The following is a 19,109-nucleotide window of genomic DNA, read 5'->3' on the forward strand; positions in this document are numbered from 1 at the left end:
CCCATTCTTGATAGGCTTTCCTATAGAGAGAGTCAACTCTCTGCCTCGATGACTTTGGGTATGGCCATTTGTCTGGCTTTGAAGACATGACGTATGCCATCTCTAAACAAAATTTTAAATATGCTTTCAGAAATAACTAGAAGATTTACGTGTATGTGCACATGAGTGTGTGTATCTCAACTGTTTTCAGACACTAGGCAACAGGCATTGCAAGACTCTGATTCCTGAGAGAAAGGAGAGAAATAAGATTATCCCTACAATAGCCCCAGCTTTTTGACTAAAGGCCTATATAGCCCACAGCTGAGGGAGGAGAACTCTGGCAGAGTGAGGCTGAGGCAGCAGGAATTTACAGGGGAGAATACTGGAGAAAAGGAAGCTATCAGAGAAAGAACTTGAGAACTGCATGCTAAGCCATGCGTGTTTAGGGTGAATTCCACAAGGCTAGGTCAAGAGTAACTGGGGAGAAATTCCCAGAGTTTACTTAGGGCTGGAAGTCATTCAAGATCTAACTCCTTAAAGAGGAGAGGCCTCTTTGAACACCAAGAGCACTCAGTAGAGACCCAACAAGGGTCACATCTTAGTAGTAGGGCTGGCCCTAGAGCAATGTTTGCTCTAGATTCTGCCCCAATAAAGCTTCAAGTCAAGCCTTATAAAGCTCAAGCTAATCCACAAATAACTGCCTACGAGAACAAAGTCCAATACTACATAAAACAAAACAATCAAGCATTTAACAATATTACATTTACAATGTCTATCATTTAACCAAAAATTATTTTAAAGAGTTTGGAATAATATTTGGTCACATTTACATACTTAGTTAAATACCCTGAGAGAGTCTATTTACTTTAGACATTTCACTTCTATCACAAAAGTTTCCAGGTACTTAAAGCAGTTTTTATAAATCTAATAAATGAAATGTATAAATATGGTAACGCTTAAGTTTTTGTAAATACTGATATAATGTATACAAATTTAATAAGATTTCTATTTAACAATCACAAGAATAATTAATTATAACTTTAAAAATGGAATTAGAAGGCTGACATGTTACTCTAATGAGTATATGAAATAAATATATACTACCTCTTTAGCATAAAGCCATTAATTCCATGAGTTTGATTCTCAAATATTTTTATACTTTATTCTAAATCTCCCTAGGGTTAAAGCTGCATACCCCTTATTGAAACAGTTGTATCATCCTGAGGCATTTTTGGTGATCACTTTAGCTGATCAAAGTTTCACTATTATCAGAGATTTCAGCTAGGACATACCTGGATTCTTCTCAATGACTCTATTGTTTATTTTGTACAGTAAGGACTTTATAACTTAAAGACAGGGTTGATCTCACAGTCCTTGTAGCCTACAGCCTTTGATTACTTAATCTAAGTTAAATGTTATTTAATTTTGCTAATATGCCACAGAATTCTGCAACCCTTACTCCAACTCTTATCTTTGATTGAATTTTATATTTCTTTAGCTTCTTAAGATATTAAAAGATCTTCTCACCTGTGACTAAAGATGCTTGAACTAGATACTCAAATTTTTTATTTTTGTCCCATCAGGTAGGAAAAAGCAATTATTATAGATATTAAAATAATATCTAAACAAATTTTATTCCCGTGGCTTTGTCTAGATTTGCCATCACATCTTTAAAATAATTATACTGCCAAAATTCATTTTTATATTTTCTTCCATTTAAAGGAATATGACTAATGCTACATTTAGGGTCATTTTCTCCATGATTTTTTTAAGATGAAAAAAACCCTTTATTTGTTGAATGGATTCCCAGTTCTCCTTGTAAGCCATTAGATAATGATAAATAACATCCCAGTTGGGAAGCATTCCAATCTCCTAAAACAACTAAGGTTGCCAACAATCTCTTTAATTGGACCAAAAAGAAAACTAAAAGCACTGAAATCCACTAAACAAAAATGAAAAGAACTATTCTGCTAGGTCAGACCATCTTAGTATTTATTCTCAGGTCAAAAGAGGAGTACCATGCTAGGCTTTAAAGAAGTTATCTTAAACATTAAATCTCTGGAAGGACATCTGAAGTTGAAAAAAGCACCCATCACCCCAACCCCAGAATCACTGCTCTGAATTTCCAAAGAGGAGGAAAAATTTCTCAGGAAAGAAACTAAAAATAATGAGTGGGCAGTTCCTCAAAAACTTAAACAGAGTTTAACCTGACCCACGTGACCCAAAAATTCTACTCCTAGATGTATTAATATACCCGAGAATAGAAAACATATGTTTATATTAAAAACTCATACAGGAATGTTCATAGCAGCATTATTTATAATAGCCAAAAAGTGGAAGCAACCTAAATGTCCATCACATGGTGAATGGATGAATAAAATGTTATATATCCATAAATGAAATATTATTTAGCCTTATTATTAACCCATATGATGGAATATCATTTTGTACTTAATATGATTCAATACTGATTCATGCTACAACATGGATGAACCTTAAGATACTATGCTAAGTGAAAGAAGCCAGACACAAAAGGGCATACATTGTATGATTCCATTTATATGAAATGCCCAGAATAGGCAAATCCAAAGAGATAGTGAGTAGATTAGTGGTTGTCAGGGGCTGGGGGAAGGGTGGAATGAGGAGTGACTGCTAAAACGTACAGGGTTTCTTTTTGGGATGATGAAAATATTCCGGAATTAGATCATGGTGATAGTGGCACAATCTTATGACTATACCAAAACTGCTAAGTTGTATACTTTAAAAAGGTGAATTGCATGGTCTATGAATTATATCCAAGTTTTTAAAAATCTAACAATGGAAGAAAAAGGAGGTGGGACTATATGTCAGTGTCATTAAAGACAAAGAACATTCATACAAATATAGAGAAAAAGAGAGAAAAGGTAAAGCAAATGGAATAAAATGTTAACATTAGGTGAATCTAGGTAAAGGGTATGTAGGTGTTTTAGTACTGTTTTGATTTTTGCAAGTATTCTGTAAGTATAAAATTATCTACAAGTAAGTTTTTTAAACATTAAAAAAGGAGCGGGGAAACCATGATAAAACCAAAATTTCCAAATGATTTACTGAAATGTGTTCTATTTCAATTTCCTGCCTAATCCAACATGCCCACTCCCACCAAATTAGACCATATGTGTAGTTGTATAGGACCCTCCTAACTTATCTCTGGCTAACTTCTAATCCAATTTTGATAGCTAGGGAAAAAGTACGAATATAGAAAAAAGGGAAGATGCTACAAACATTCCTAGTTTTGGGATATATTGGTGTTTTATAGGTGTCATAAAATTAAAGAATTACTTTTAGAAAACTGCTATTCAGCACGAGAAAATGGTCAATTAAAAGCCAACCATGAACTTCTGCACTAATATTAAAATGTAACATAATGTCTTTCTTCTAAATGAAACACGTTTAAAAGATCCTGGTTAAAATAATATTCTGTATTAAAATCTGGGTATATCGGCCGGGCGTGGTGGCTCACGCCTGTAATCCTAGCACTCTGGGAGGCCGAGGCGGGCAGATTGTTTGAGCTCAGGAGTTCGAGACCAGCCTGAGCAAGAGCGAGACCCCATCTCTACTAAAAATAGAAAGAAATTAATCAGACAACTAAAAATGTATACAAAAAATTAGCCGGGCATGGTGGCGCATGCCTGTAGTCCCAGCTACTCGGGAGGCTGAGGCAGAAGGATCGCTTGAGCCCAGGAGTTTGAGGTTGCTGTGAGCTAGGCTGACGCCACGGCACTCACTCTAGCCCGGGCAAAAGAATGAGACTCTGTCTCAAAAAAAAAACAAAAAAAAACAAAATCTGGGTATATCATAATGGGTATCGTGGTGGGGCTAAATAACAGCCCACAATAATATTTACATCTTAAAACCCGGAACCTGTGACTGTTGCCTTTTATGGCAAAAGGGGCTTTGCAGATGTGATTAAGTCAAGGATTTTGAGATGGGGATATTATCCTGGATTATTTGAGTGAGTCCTAAATGTAATCACAGGTGTCTATATAAGGAGGCAACAGGATATCTGGCTACAAAAGAGGAAGAGGCAATGTGACCACAGAAGCAGAGATTGGAGTAGTGTGGCCACAAGCCAAGGAATGTCAGCAGCCACGAGATGGAAGAGGAAAGGAACAGATTCTCCCCTGAAATCTCCAGAAGGAACCAGCCCTGACGACACCTTGGTTTTAGCCCTGTATAACTCATTTTGAACTGCTGGCTTCCAGAACTGTAGGAAAATACATTTCTATTGTTTTCAGCAACAGGTTTGTGGTAACTTGTTACAGCAGCCATAGAAAATGAATAAAGGTGTATATAACATTTAAAACGTTTTGGAATTTTAAGCCCAATAAATGTCCATATACATTAGTACTAATTCTGTGATATAGGCATATTACAGAAAGCAAAGATTAACACAGCTAAAGGGGTTCAAATTGCTCTGATTCCACCTAACAGCCAAACATAACTATCATCTTTTGTGATTCTTGGCTTTCACCTTTAATATACTGTTGGTGGCATTTTCCAACTACTATTATATCATTTAATTAACAGCATTCTCATCCCAAATTCTTCTGAAAGATGTAGCTGTTACAAGTGACAATTTTTATACATTAGTCTTTCTGTGTGAAGAACAAAGCAATGGGCACTGTAAGTTGCAAACAACTGTTTTTCTAAATGCACTTTAATAACCACCAGAATTTTCTCAGGGAACCGATATGCTAGAAATCACTCTAACCTAAGATGGTACAGTGCTAAAAATCCCTCAAGCATAGTGACATTCAAGATAAATTTAGATTCTACTCACATCACCACATTAAGGCCGTGATATTCTAGAATGCCCTGTAAATAACCAGGTGGTATCCCTGCCAATCTCCACAGGAATGAAGTAACCGGAGGCTGATTGCTATTTGCTCTCATAGCTTCAACTAAGCCATCTTTTTAAAGTTAACCTTGAAGAGTGAAAAATCAATCAACATTTTGCTTCTCAGATCTTGCCTAAAAAGAGAATCTAATAATTTCTCCAAATCAATAAATATCATGTACATTCAAGAATTATATACCCATGTAGTTATAAATACTTAAGAATTTTTTGAAATCCTCTTGAACTTATGCAAACAAAAAGAAAGGGCAACGACCATGTGTATAGGCATTCTAGTTACAGCCCAGTGTTGAATCCTTTTAATAGCTTTTAAAAATTACTATATGATTAAACATTACTATATAAATGTATAAATGCCTTTGCATTTTCTCTGCAAGCCATACAAAAGTACATGACAATCCTGAGCTTAGATTATTCTCTATACTAACTTTCTATTTTCTATTTCCATTTGAAATAGAGCTTTTCTAGCCATATGTTACCACTTTATTTTTCTACAGTGGTACTAATTTCTAGATACCTTCTGCTAAAGCAAGATACTCTTCCAATATTTCTCCAATACTATGTCCTCACTAAAAGGATTTTTTTGTTTCAATCTTTTGTATTATTGGACAGTTACTGTGCCAAACTTTGTTCAGAGGGCTATTTTGTTTTATATGCATATAACCCTTTCTGAATAACTTCCAATCACATTAATTGGAGCACTTTCAAAAGAAATAAAGCATTTGGTGAAGCGCTATTTATTAAACATCCTATATATATGGCACTATAGGGTGCCACAAAAAATTAAATAAGCAAAATAAGAACACAGTTTTGTCCTCAAGAAGCTTATACCCTCACAAGGGAAGGTACTACGTTTACCAAAAAGCTATAATGACTGGCCAAACATAAAGAATGTCATAAGAGAAGTGTCAATAAAGTGCCATAGGAATTCAGAGGAGAAAACAGATCACCTAAGATTAGGAAAATCTATAAACTTAGACTTAATAAATGAGAAGGATTATGATTGGCCTTGACAGGAAGAAGGGATAAATTCGGGAGGGGAGTGACATAAGAAAGAAAAAATAATCCAAAGTTGGTATGCAAGATCAGTAAATAGCTGAGTTTGGCCAGAGTAAAAGGTACAAGAAAGATAGCTGGGCACAGTGGCATGTGCCTGTAGTCCTAGCTACTCAGAAGTCTTGAGCCCAGGAGTTGGAGACCAGCAAGACCCCAACTCTTAAAAAAAAAAAAAAAAAAAAGACACAAGAAAGGGAGAAGCAGGCAGGAGCTTGAAAAGGTAAGTTTCTGCAGACCTCAGGAGGCCTAAATACCAGGCTAAAAACTTTAACTTTGTCTGCTAAGCAATAAAGAATTATTCAAGGTGACTAGAAAAAATACATTCAATAGGAGTAAAGAAAGCTTTGGGCTTATTTGCTTTGTTCTTTTTTAGAAGAGCGGAGCAACAAGGGAAAATTCTATATTTACTTCAGATATCAGAAATCAGCAAGTTTTAGCAGGACTAAAAGAAAGGGAGCACATGGAATGAATGTAGAGTGAGCCTTAGTACATGTATGAGAGCTAAGAGGACATAAGGGGGCTGTTCAAAGTCATTTCAGAATATCCAAAATTCTGAGTATTATTAAGATGTCTTTTTTTCTTGTATATATTTAAGGTGTACAACATGATGTTTTTATAAACTTATACATAGTAAAATGGTTACTGCAGTCAAGAGAATTAACATCTATCATCTCATATATTTATCCCCTTTTTTTGTGATAAGTGCATCTAAAGTCTCCTCTCTTGACAAACTTCCAGTGTATGATACAATATTACTAACTATAGTCCTCACACTGTACGTTAGATCTCTAGAATTATTCATCCCACATAACTGCAACGTTCTACCCTTTGACCAACATCTCCCCATTTCCTGCCTCACCCCCAACCCCCATAACTAGCATTCTCTACTCTTTGTTTCTATGTATCTGACTTTTTTTTTTAAAGATTCCATATATAAATGAGATCATGCAATATTTTTCTTTCTATGTCTGGCTTATTTCACTTGACATAATGTTCTCCAGGTTCATGCATGTTGTTGCAAATGGCAGAATTTCCTTTTTTAAGGCAAATATTCCATTGTAACTGAGCTGTTTATACCACAATTTCTTTATCTACTCATCTGTTGGCAAACATTTAGGTTTTTTTCCATAACTTCGCTATTGCGAATAATGCTGCAATGAACACGGGTATCTTCATCTGCAATGAACGCAGATATCTCTATGAGGTGCTGATTTCATTCCCTTTGGGTATGTACCCAAACAGAGATTGCTGGATCATATGGTAGTTCTATTTTTAATTTTTTTGAAGAACTTCCATACTGTTTTCCATAATAGCTGCACCAATTTACATTCCTACCAACAGTGTACAAGGATTCCCTTTCTCGACATCCTCACCAACACCTGTCATCTCCCGTCTTATCAATAATAGCCATTCTAACGAGGGTGAAGCGATATCTCATTGTGGTTTTGGTTTGCATTTCCCTGATGATTAGTGATATTCAGCACTTTTTCATATAGCTGTTGGACATTTTTATGTCTTCTTGGGAGAAATGTCTATTCAGGTCCTTTGCCCATTTTTTAATTGGGTTGTTTTTTAGCTATTGAACTGTGTGAGCTCCTTATATATTTTGGATATTAACCCTTTATCAGATATATGGTTCAGAAATATCTTCTCCCAACCCATAGGCTGCCTTTTAATTTTGTTGATTGTTTCTTTTGCTATACAGAAACTTTTTAGTTTGATGCAGCTTCACTTGTTTACTTTTGCTTTTGTTGCTTGAGTTTTTAATGTGATATCCAAAAAATCATTGCCAATGTCAAGGAGCTTTTCTCCTATGTTTTCTTTTGGAGTTTTATGGCTTCAGGTCTTATGTTTAGGCCTTTTATCCATTTTTAGTTGATTTTTCTGTATGGTGTAAGATAAGGGATCCAGTTTCATTTTTTTGCATGTGGATATCCAGTTTTCCCAACACCATTTATTGAAGAGACTATTCTTTCTCCATGTGTCTTCCTGGTGCCGTTGTTAAAAATTTGTTGACTGTATATGCTTGGTTTTACTTCTGGGCTCTCCATTCTGTTCCATTAATCTATGTGTCTATTTTTATGCCAGTACAATACTGTTTTGATTACTATGGGTTTGTGATATAATTTGAAATCAGGGAGTGTGATGCCTCCAACTTTCTTTTTCTTTCTCAAGATCGCTTTGGCTATTCGGGGTCTTTTGTAGTTCCATATGAATTTTAGGATTCTTTTTATTTTTTTCTATGAAAAATATCACTACAATTTTGACAGAGATTGCATTGAACTGTATATTGCTTTGAGTAGCATGAACATTTTAACAATACTAATTCTTCCAATCCATGAATGTGGGATATCTTTCCATTTATTTGTATCCTCTTCAATTTCTTTCATTAGTGTTTTATAGTTTTATTGTAGAGATATTTCACCTCCTTGATTAAATTTATTACTAGGTATTTTATTTATCACACTGTGGTGTATCACACTGATTGATCTGCATATATTTTTTTTACTTTTAGTTTAAGCTGTGTTCTATATTCCGTTGTTTCTTTTTTTTTCCAATAGATTGAGTGGTATAAGTGCGTTTTGGTTATGTGGGTGAATTGTATAGCAGAGACGTCTGGGTTTTTAGTGTACTTGTTACCTGAATAGTACACATTGCACCTATTTGTAGTTTTTCTTCCCTCATTTCCCTCGCACCCTCCCCCTTGATTTGTATATGTTAAACCAGCCTTGCCTCCCAGGGATAAAGCCCACATAGTCATGATGTATAATATTTTTGATATATTGTTGAATTCAGTTTGCTAGTATTTTATTGAGAATTTTTGCAGCTATGTTCATCAGAGATATTGGCCTATAGTATTCCTTTCTTGTGGTGTCTTTGTCTGGCTTTGGTATCAGGGTGATGCTGGCCTCAGAAAATGAGTTTGGAAGTGTTCCCTCTAGTTATTCGTTTGGAAGATTTTAAGGATTGGTACTAATTCTTTGAATGTTTGGTAGAATTCAGCCATGAAGCCATCTGGTGCTGGGCTTTTCTTTGTTGTGAGGTTTTTAGTTACTACTTTAATCTCTGTATTTGTTATTGGTCTGTTCATGCTTTCTGTTTCTTCCTGATTCAATCTTGGTAGGTGTATGTTTCTAAAAATGTATTTCCTACAGGTTATCTACTTTGTTGGCATAAAATTGTTCATCATAGTGCCTTATAATCTTTTTTTTAATTCTGAGACATCCATTGTAATATCTCCACTTTCATTTCTGATTTTATTTGAGTCTTCTCTCTTTTCTTAGTCTAAGGCTTTGTCAATTTTATTTTTTCATAAAATCAATTCTTAGTTTAGTTGAAATTCTTTAGTTCTTCTGTGTTCTATTTGATTTACTTCTGCTCTGATCTTTATTATTTCCTTCCTTATGCTAACTTCAGGTTAGTTTATTCTTCTTTTTCTAGTTCTTTGAGGTGTTAGGTTGCATTGTTTATTTGAGCTCTTTCTTCCTTCCAAATGTAGGCACTTATCACTATACACTTCCCTCTTAGGACTGCTTTTTTTGTGTCCTTTAGGTTTTGGTATATTGTGTTTACATTTTTGTTTATCTCGAGATATTTTTAAATTTTCCTTTGGATTTCTTCTTTGACACATTGGTTGTTCAGGAGTGTGTTGTTTAATTTCCACATATTTGTGAACTTTCTGGTTTTCTTCCCATTATTGATTTCTAGTTTCATACCATTGTAGTCAGAAAAGATACTTGATATGATTTCAATCTTCTTAGATTTCAATCTTCTTCTTCAATCTTCTTAAAGTCTTCTTTATTAAGACTTGTTTTATGGCCTAACATGATATATTCTGGACAATGTTCCATGTGTGCCTGAGAACAATGTATAACCTGCTGCTGTTTGATAAAATATTTTGTATATATCTGTTAGGTCCATTTGGTCTAAAGTGTAGTTCAAGTCCAATGTTTCCTTATTGATTTTCTGTCAGGGTGATCTATCCATTGTTGAAAGTGGGGTATTAAAGTCCCCTACTATTATTGTATTACTGTCTATTTCTCCCTTCTGATCTGTTAATAATCGCTTCATATATTTAGGGGCTCCAATGTGTGCATATATTTACAATCGTTTTATCTTCTTGATGAATTGACCCCATGAGACTTTTCTTAATGTCCAGTTCTTTCAGGGACATATAATACATGCCTCTATAACCAAATCCTATAGCTACCATGACATCTTCTTTTTATTTCTAAAGACTGCTAAGAGTTTTCAATATATTAAATAGTTCAGGAATTAAACTTTGTTTCCAAGAGCCAGGCTTCTCAGCAGGATGAATGGGGTCTTAGAATTTAAATAGGCCTCTTCATAATCTTTGTATTCAGAATTAAAATACAAGGCATCCAACTGCTGATCTTATGAGGCCCCCTAGTGTTCACAATGCAGACACTTTAGCAATCCACACACTGGCACTCCAGAAGCACTTTTAACTGTTAAATTAACTATAGAATCAATCTGTAGCCCAGTAAAAAATATCTTTAGGGGAATCAATGATGAAATATAAAAGATGAAATATAAAAGATCCTATTTTAATTAATTCATCTGGAATTACTTTGAGCCAACTTTCAGAAAACAAGTAAAGGCCTAGAAAATCCTAAGCAATATTTAATAATAACATTAATTTTCAAAATTATGGTCTGTGATAGTAACATTCCATTTTACTTTTTTACTTCTTCATCCAGTTGAACTATTAAAGCACCATCATATAATGTTCAAAATATTGAAAGCTTTGGATGGTAACACATTATGATCAAGTCTTAAAAAATAAAATTTAAAAAGTCAGCACATATTATTTTCCTCAACAGCTGTTTGTCTTCTGTAATCTCATAGTACTTACTCTGTATTGTTATAACAATTGTCATATTTATTATGATAACATTCTTTAATGGCATTCTCTTTCTTACTTTTTTACCACTGTGTCTTCAGCAGAGGAGACACCTGGTATTTAGCAAGCAGCTGAGAACTGTGTTACAAATTACTTAATGGTAATTTAAATACTCAAGTCTGCAAATAATATACCTTTCTTTTCTACATATATAGGGGAACTCATCCTAGAACCACTACTAAACCTCCATCCCTATGTTAACCCTCTATGTCCTCTTATTCATATTAGGAAGAAACCCTCATCCTCTTCTATTATTCTTTTCTTCTCTCTAACCTCCTCCTCTAAGTGGGAAAGACTTATCTAATTGGTAAGATGAGGGAATGGGGCACTAACTCATGCCCTTACTGGCTTTCTCTTTGGGGATCCAGCCTTTTGATGACTGTCTCCCTTCCCCAAAGCAGTTAATAGCCTATTCCTAGGGGGTGAGCACTACAAGTTGTCCAGCTGTCTGCCTGTGAGTGGATGGGTGAATTTAATAGCATAGGAGAAGAATATTAAACCACATTTTCTAATACTAGCCAAAAGCTAATATTTCAATCCTTGACTTTAGCATCTATTTCTAAATTGTATAATAATTTAGAGAAGGAAAAACGTATAACCAATTTATCACCCCAATAATATAAATTAGAGCAGATTTAACATTATCCCTTTAATAATGTAACTGTTCATTTTCTGTGCTTTTTTTGAGTGGGAGAGAAGGGAATTGAGCATTACCCTGAATATACTTGAACATGTATTATTCCTCGTATATTGCACGACAACAACAAAAAGCCAAGGCCTTTGGGAACAAGATCTTATATTTAGGCCATTGATCATTTATCATCTTATACCTTACTTTAAGTGATGCATCTTTATATTCTAAATGAGAAAAATTCTCCTTGAGCAGACATATCAAGTCTTATTAAATATTGTTTTTATGCCACTCACTAAATAATTTAAGGCAATTTTATATACTAAATGAAGCTTCCCCTGATATCTCTGAAATTCATAGAAAATTATTGCCTTTTTGGTAGATTAAAGTCCTTTCTTTATTTCAAGAATGTAAGTCTGAGACCCTTGCTGCTTTGAACTAAATGTACTTTGAATTTATTTTAAAGTATACTATAAATCTGTATAGAACTCATGAAAATATGTGGGGTACGTGAATAAATGTTTGCCTCTGGTTTGGCTTATAAACTATCCTTTTTTTTTCTTGTATTACTTTGGGCTTCTGTTTTCTTCGTATTTTTTTTGGCATCTTAAAAAAAAGAAAGAAAGAAACCACAACCAACTTTTAACATTTAACCATTGCTCACAAATCATATTCATTTCCCATTGACAGTAGTCTCAGAGTACAAATTTCCATTAAAACAATTCATTAGATTCTATAAATACTCTATCACTATTTATCAGGAATTACATACATAAGATGACACCAACTTCACACAGCATTCAGGCTAATTTTCATGGTGACGTTTTTTCTTTTTGTTAACTGCCAAGAGGCTGCTAATTGGTGTGGTATCTAATGCGGGAAAAATATCCCATTGGGAAATTTCAAGTACCACGATAACCTTATATTCTGAGAAGTTAGTTCAATACACATAACAGAATACTCTAGGTCGACTCCTAGCTGGCTGCAGAGGAAAAGGCAGAAATTATAGAGTATGACAAACCTGTGTTCAACCTTTGTTGAACCAGTAGTTGTGTAAACTTGGATAATATACATAACTTCTATGATCTTCAGTTTTCTCATCTAAAATTAGAGATAATCCTTATCTTATAGAGTTTTAAACTCCATAAGAAGAGAAAAAATATGTCAGAACCACACACATAGTAGGTATATAATAAATGATAGTTACCATTCTAATCAGTCTCAAATAGCAGTTCTAATACAGGTGAAGATCACCATGGATTCATGGCATTGCTGTAATAATATTTATTTTAAAAGACTCTGAATAACACATAATATTTAGTTTCAAGTCAACTTACCAAGACAAGAGTACAAACCCTGACTTATCCAAGCCAATATGGCAAGAGTTATAAGGTCACCAAAACTAGCAGCAATGGGTGTAGCAACATTATCAGGATTTATACCAGTCTTCTTCGAACCAACGATAACTCCAACCATTATTATTCCTAGAAGAAAGAATGTTCATTGCTTTTTATGCCCTTATTTAAAGAAAATCAATTCCCCAAATACCAAATATGTAGTATAGATAAACAGTATTTCAGTTCCAGTTAGATTATTTAGATAAGCTGACTAAAGCAAACAAAACACTTTACCCCGAAGCTTTGGCAAAATGCCTTTCAACAAACTCCAAGTAGGGATCATAGAAGACTTAAGAAGTTCAATGTTGCATCTAGAGATCCAAAAGCTAGTAAAATTACGTTACAGCTAAAATTTCAAATTTAGTGACATGTATATCTTCTATGTAATGTATTTGTGTGTATCAAATCCAAAGATTTTAATTTTAACCCTCAAACAAAGTATGAAAACATCAAAAAAAAGGTGAGTCATATTTATATGCATAGCAACTGGGAAGAAGACCAACAAAAACAGATTTGTTCACATATGGTAGCTAGAAATACTTGCTTCATTTTATTATTTAAAAGTGTTGAAGTATTAAGAATCAGGATGTAATTAAATTTTAAACACTGAAGGCCACTGAAGGCCACGAGAAATAGTCTTTGTAAAAGATATTCTTTAAATCCAAATTTTCTGTCTATAAAACTATAATAAGAGAACAAAAGATGAAAATGTTGACTTTGTACTTAATACTTTTGCATCCTTATTTTCTTGAATCATACAAATGGGAGAAAAATGGTACAATTTATATGCACACCCAATTATATAGAATTTCTCATGCCAACACATTCATTAAGAGGATGCAGTACAGAGAAAATTTTAAATGTTTAGTTTATTTATGTGCTAACCATAAATCAATATGGAATCCTAAACATGGCTATGGGAAAAAATGAGCAGAATCTCACTGCATTTTTAGAGTAAAAATGACTCTAAATGTTTTTATTCCAGCACATTTATTTTATAGATAATAAAAAAAATGAGGTCCTAGGGAGTAGGGTTTAAATTCTTGCCTAAAGTCACATAGCTTGTAAGTGACTCTCGCTCAGTGTTTTTTACTCTACTGCATAAAGCCAAAATTTTACAAAGTAGAATTTTTGTCTTGCATCAGACAATGCCTCACATCTTAATATTCTAGAGGCTTTTTCAATCACTGGATTTACCTTTCCCATAACATCATTGTAAAAAGAAAAAAAAAAGCAATAGCAGAAAAGTTTTAAAATATATATTATGCAGTAATCAAACAAGGTGTGACTGTATGGAGTTCTTTTTCCAAAACATTTAAAGATCTATATGGGAAGTTCTCCTATACCCAGTGCCATCTGTATCTTTTCAGCTGAAACATTCTACATGCATCGTGGTCCAGTGGAAAGAGCTGGGAGTCAGGAAACTTGAGTTTTATTTATTTATTTGTTTGTTTGTTTATTCATTTATTTTTTGTTGAGACAGAGTCTTACTCTGTTGCCCGGGCTAGAGTGCCGTGGCATCAGCTAGCTCACAGCAACCTCAAACTCCTGGGCTCAAGCAATCCTCCTGCCTCAGCCTCCTGAGTAGCTGGGACTACAGGCATGCGCCACCATGCCCAGCTAATTTTTTCTATATATTTTTAGTTGTCCAGCTAATTTCTTTCTATTTTTAGTAGAGATGGGGTTTTGCTCTTGCTCAGGCTGGTCTCGAACTCCTGAGCTCAAACGATCCGCCCGCCTCGGCCTCCCAGAGTGCTAGGATTACAGGCCTGAGCCACCGCGCCCGGCCAGGAAACTTGAGGTTTAATTCTGATTCTGCTGTTAACAAGCTGATGGAATTGGACAAGTCACCTTACCTGTCTGGGTCAGTTTTCTTACCTATGAAATACAGTTAATAGTATCTGCTTTACACATTAAGGTGCTTAGAAAGGTCAGGTTGTCATAAAATTAGAACACAGATTATTCAAAGTAAGAAGTTTTAAACAAATGCATTTTAAAAATCTGAATTTTTGATAGTTTTGAAAAGCCTAGGCATTTCAAATACTTGTTAGACTGAAAAATTTTAAACAACACTTTCTAAATGAAACAAAATCAGAAAGAAAACAGAAGCAAATGAGCCTAAAGAAACAGTGTACTGATGCCAAAACTTTTTTTTTACCAGAAATTTAATTTTCCAGTAGCTTAACTTCATTCTGCTTTGGCCAGGGTTAACTCCACTCAATTCTATATAAAGACCAGAAACTATCCCTAATGTAATTTAAGTACTAAATCAAAATTCTTTGGAAGTCAGGTCTTAATTTTAATAAGATTCCCTAAATTCCCCGAATCTAACCAGAAAAAGTTAGCTGTTCTGTATAATCACCTTACATGACAATCTTCCATTTTTACTTTGCTGGTAATATAAGGGAGAGAAGATAACAATTATAAAATAAAAATAACCAAGTCTTTATGATTAGGATTCCATAAAAAGCTAACTCTCTAGTATAAAGTTCATATTAATAAATAAATATAAAGAAAGCCCCACTAAAAAGTTCTAATGTAGTTCATTTTTAAAATCTTCTGGCTCTTTAAAATTCTATGGCCAACAATATGCTGTCTTAAGCATAAGGTTATATTTATATTGCCACAGAAACAGGGAAGAAATTGTCTTTGGAATCTGAAACTTAAAAAAAATATTTAACAGAGGGACTGCTTTTGAAACTCAGAATTCCTGGAACACTTGTTATTAGTCAAGTGACAAGCCAGTAAATCCCCTGCATGGTTTCCAGAAAGGAGTTTCTCAATTAATTGAATTTACAGAAACAAATGAATGTCTGGGCTATTTTCCTGATCTTTTAGGGGAACTATACTAGAGTATCAAAGGCCAGGAGACAATCTCAGAAAAGCCTGTTCTACACTAGGTTTTATAAATAATGAAATATAAATATATCTGGAGTAATTGAAATATTTTTGAAGTTTGTAGACAACTTTTTTTCTGCTGTTTTCATAACAAGTATCATTTAAATAAAAGTAAATAAAAATCATCTTCACAAATAAATACTTTAAAAGTGCAAGACTACAGAGTAGACATTTATAAATTCACTTACCCTGCAGAAGAGACGCAATGAAGGCAGTTGCTACACTGCTAGAGCACAAAAGTATGGAATGATCAAGGTAGTATTTTCCCTCTGGAATCCAGCCCAATATAATCGCCGCCACAGCTGCTAGAAAACCAACTACTGTTGCCTGAACCTAAAAAAATTTTATAAAATCCAACTGAATTATTCATTTTAAAAATTTGATTATGTAAATATTACATATAAAAAGTGAGAAAATTCTTTCACTGATTCCTCATCTGGAAAAAAAAAGTGAGAAAAAATATTCCATATGGCAATAGAGCTACATTATCTTTCAGAGTAGCTATTAATACTATATTTTAGTTTTAATATTCCCTAAGACTGTGAGCTCTCAAACTGCCCTGATCTGGTGACAACAGGGATGGAATGGGGTCTGGAAACCTATTTTTAACAAGCACCCAAGTGATGTTGATGATATAATCCACAGATCATCTAAGAAAATACCACCTTCAGACTGAGAAGTACCCAATCCACATATCTGAAGTCTGACCTTAGAGGCAGTGTTGACAAGAGATTGGATTTTTATAGTCGAATGATAAGAGTTTGACTCCTGAGTCTACCGCTTAATCTTATAGCAAGTTATTTAAATTCATTCATTCGGTGGGTATTTATTTAGATTCCACTATGTACAAGGTGCTGTGCTTGACATTATGCTACAACAGCGGTCAAAACAGATTTATGCCTTTCTCTCAGAGGGCTCTTGGTCAGTGGGGGAGACAGACGTTCAAAAATAACCTCACAAATAATCACAATTTTGATTGGTGCTATGGAAAGTTCGGTTCCTAATCTTTAAACTGACAATGATAATATCAAACTTCGAGATTTAAATGAATTATATAAAGTACTTCCAACAGTGCTGACACAAAGCAACACTCAAAAACCTGCAACTAAGAAAAGTCACATTGGCTGTAAGTTCTGAGACTCAGATTAATAGAATGTCAGAACTAAAAGAAACCCTAAAGCATCCACCATCTATTCCGTTGATTCTTAGCTGTGTTTGTGTCACGGACTCCTTTGACAATCTGGTAAAAACTCTATATAATAGAGATCCTTTTCTCTAGAAAAACACAGAAGCACTCAATATTTTGAGGAGAATTTCTTGGTGTTCACAGACTCTCTGAAGTCAATCTATGTACTAGAAGCCAGGGCTCCAGGTGAAAAACTCCTGTAGTCTGACCTTGTCACACAGTAAATTAATAGAAAAGCCAGGACTAAAGAGTCCAGATATCCTGGATTGCAGCCCCACGACCTTGTATTATATTAATAGCTCCTGTCGATGTCACCCATAGATTCAGAGCTGAGAGTCACGCTATAAGCACCATTATGGCTGTAGCAGTTGTTGAAATATTTCAGTATTTTCATATTGGTTAATAAATAACATGATAATACTTTTAAGCAATAAAATTAATTTATAGTATAAATTCTAGCACTGTGATTCCAAGTCTTTTCTGGGTTGACACTTGCACAAAGAGCTAAAGAGACTGCTGCAGACATCCTGGTATGTATGTATGTATGTATAAATGTATATATCTATCTATTTCTGAGGAAAGGGAAGCACACAGCTGAGATGAGGAAGTCCTGTTCTGTATGACTCATTGAAAAATGACTAATTGTACCCAAGAGAAAGCAAAGTCTGGGTCAAAGTCATAGCTAGGGAAGTTAATAGGAGCCATAGGCCTGAAAAGATATTGGTATAGGACACATCCCTCCGGGTAGGTAATGGTCCTCAGATGGGACCAGGGACTTTGCTTTATTTGACTACTTATGCACTGGTTGGTGTGGCTGCTCTGTGTAATCATGAAGAAATCTGTAACAGGTAACCTACCTGGGACCCCATTTAACAGCCAGCAGAGCACACCGCCCAGTGAGAGCATGAGCCTTCTCTGTCCTTCCCCGCTCTGCCTCCATAGCCAGTCTCCAGGCCAAGGAGCCTATGCCAGCCCCCTCCTGCAACACACACACTCATCTACCCCCTCACAAGTTTTAGCAGATGAAGCCTCGGGGGGAGAATAGCCTCTCCCCCCAACCTCCACTCCTACCCTTTCACCTTCTCTTCTTCTTGCTTTTGTCTACTGGTAACTGGGCTCCAACCAATGGCTGCCTCCCTGGCTGCCACCAATTGTGTCCTGATGGGCCTGCTTGGGGTTCCCTGTTCTTTATACGTCCTTGGTGGAGTGAGGCAGATAAAGACACATGCCTTGGGCTATGGCAAGTGGGATAAATGAATCCTCAGCCGTGTCTGGCTCCCGTTCTGACCAACAGTTGCAGGGAGAGAAGATGATAAGGGAAGACTAAAGACTAAAAGTTGGAGGAAAAATTAGAAGCTGAGATGGTAATTATTAGAATGATTTGATAAATAATGTATACTGCAACTCATATTACTTTGTAAGGGTTTATGGTATTTAAAGAATAAAATGGAGTATATTTTCAAATTTTTATTTTTATTCATTATTTATAGTACCCTATGGTTGTTAAATATTTTGATTATTACTCCTGTAATTTCAAGCTGAAAAGGATCTTAGATATCTTTAATGTGATGCTGTGATTTAAAAGAGGAAAGTGAAACCCAGAAAGGTGAAGTAAATTAACAAAGATTATACAGCTGGTTAATGTCAGAGCTGAGGTTAGATCCCAGATTTTCTTATTTCCAAATCTGTGATCTTAGAAGCAGTTGCACAGGTATTTTAAGAATTCCTTTATTTCTTTGTCCTTGAAATGCATTACATGAAATTATGTTCCTTCAACCATGTTCTCAATATTATGTGCTAGTTGAGCTGACATCAAAATTAGTGTGCATTCCCTGAGCTCACACTAGTTAGAGAATTATTAGGGGTAGCTGCAGTCTTCTGTCTTGGAGATAGGAGAGGCTAGTTGGAGAGGAAGAGGAGATACTCACTTGAGATTAGAAAGAACTGTAGATTATATACAATCCATGGTTTAGTGCATATGTCATTGGTAATTTAATGTAGTTGTTTATATTAACACTAGTAAAATCAACAAATTAAGGCAAACTCAATTTAAACAAATGTATGACCATAATATATAGAATAGAGCTCAGTTTAATTAAACATATAATTTACTTTTTAAAAAGTAGAAAAATAACACTTAAACA

The 19,109-nt window shown here is 34.8% G+C and overlaps 1 protein-coding gene across 1 annotated transcript in view; it reads right to left on the reverse strand.

The window, feature by feature from the left end:
• Positions 1-19,109, reverse strand: part of SLC41A2 (solute carrier family 41 (magnesium transporter), member 2) — a 152,674-nt gene that overhangs the window by 56,675 nt on the left and 76,890 nt on the right. Inside the window, exons 6-7 of the mRNA XM_012644691.1 lie at positions 15,968-16,112; positions 12,822-12,968 (exon numbers count right to left, since the gene is read on the reverse strand). Of these exons, the coding sequence (XP_012500145.1) occupies positions 12,822-12,968; positions 15,968-16,112 (292 nt within the window). The remainder of the gene's footprint in view (positions 1-12,821; positions 12,969-15,967; positions 16,113-19,109) is intronic.

Source organism: Propithecus coquereli, unplaced genomic scaffold (genome assembly GCF_000956105.1).
Source record: "Propithecus coquereli isolate 6110/MARCELLA unplaced genomic scaffold, Pcoq_1.0 Scaffold218, whole genome shotgun sequence".
NCBI lineage: Eukaryota > Metazoa > Chordata > Mammalia > Primates > Indriidae > Propithecus > Propithecus coquereli.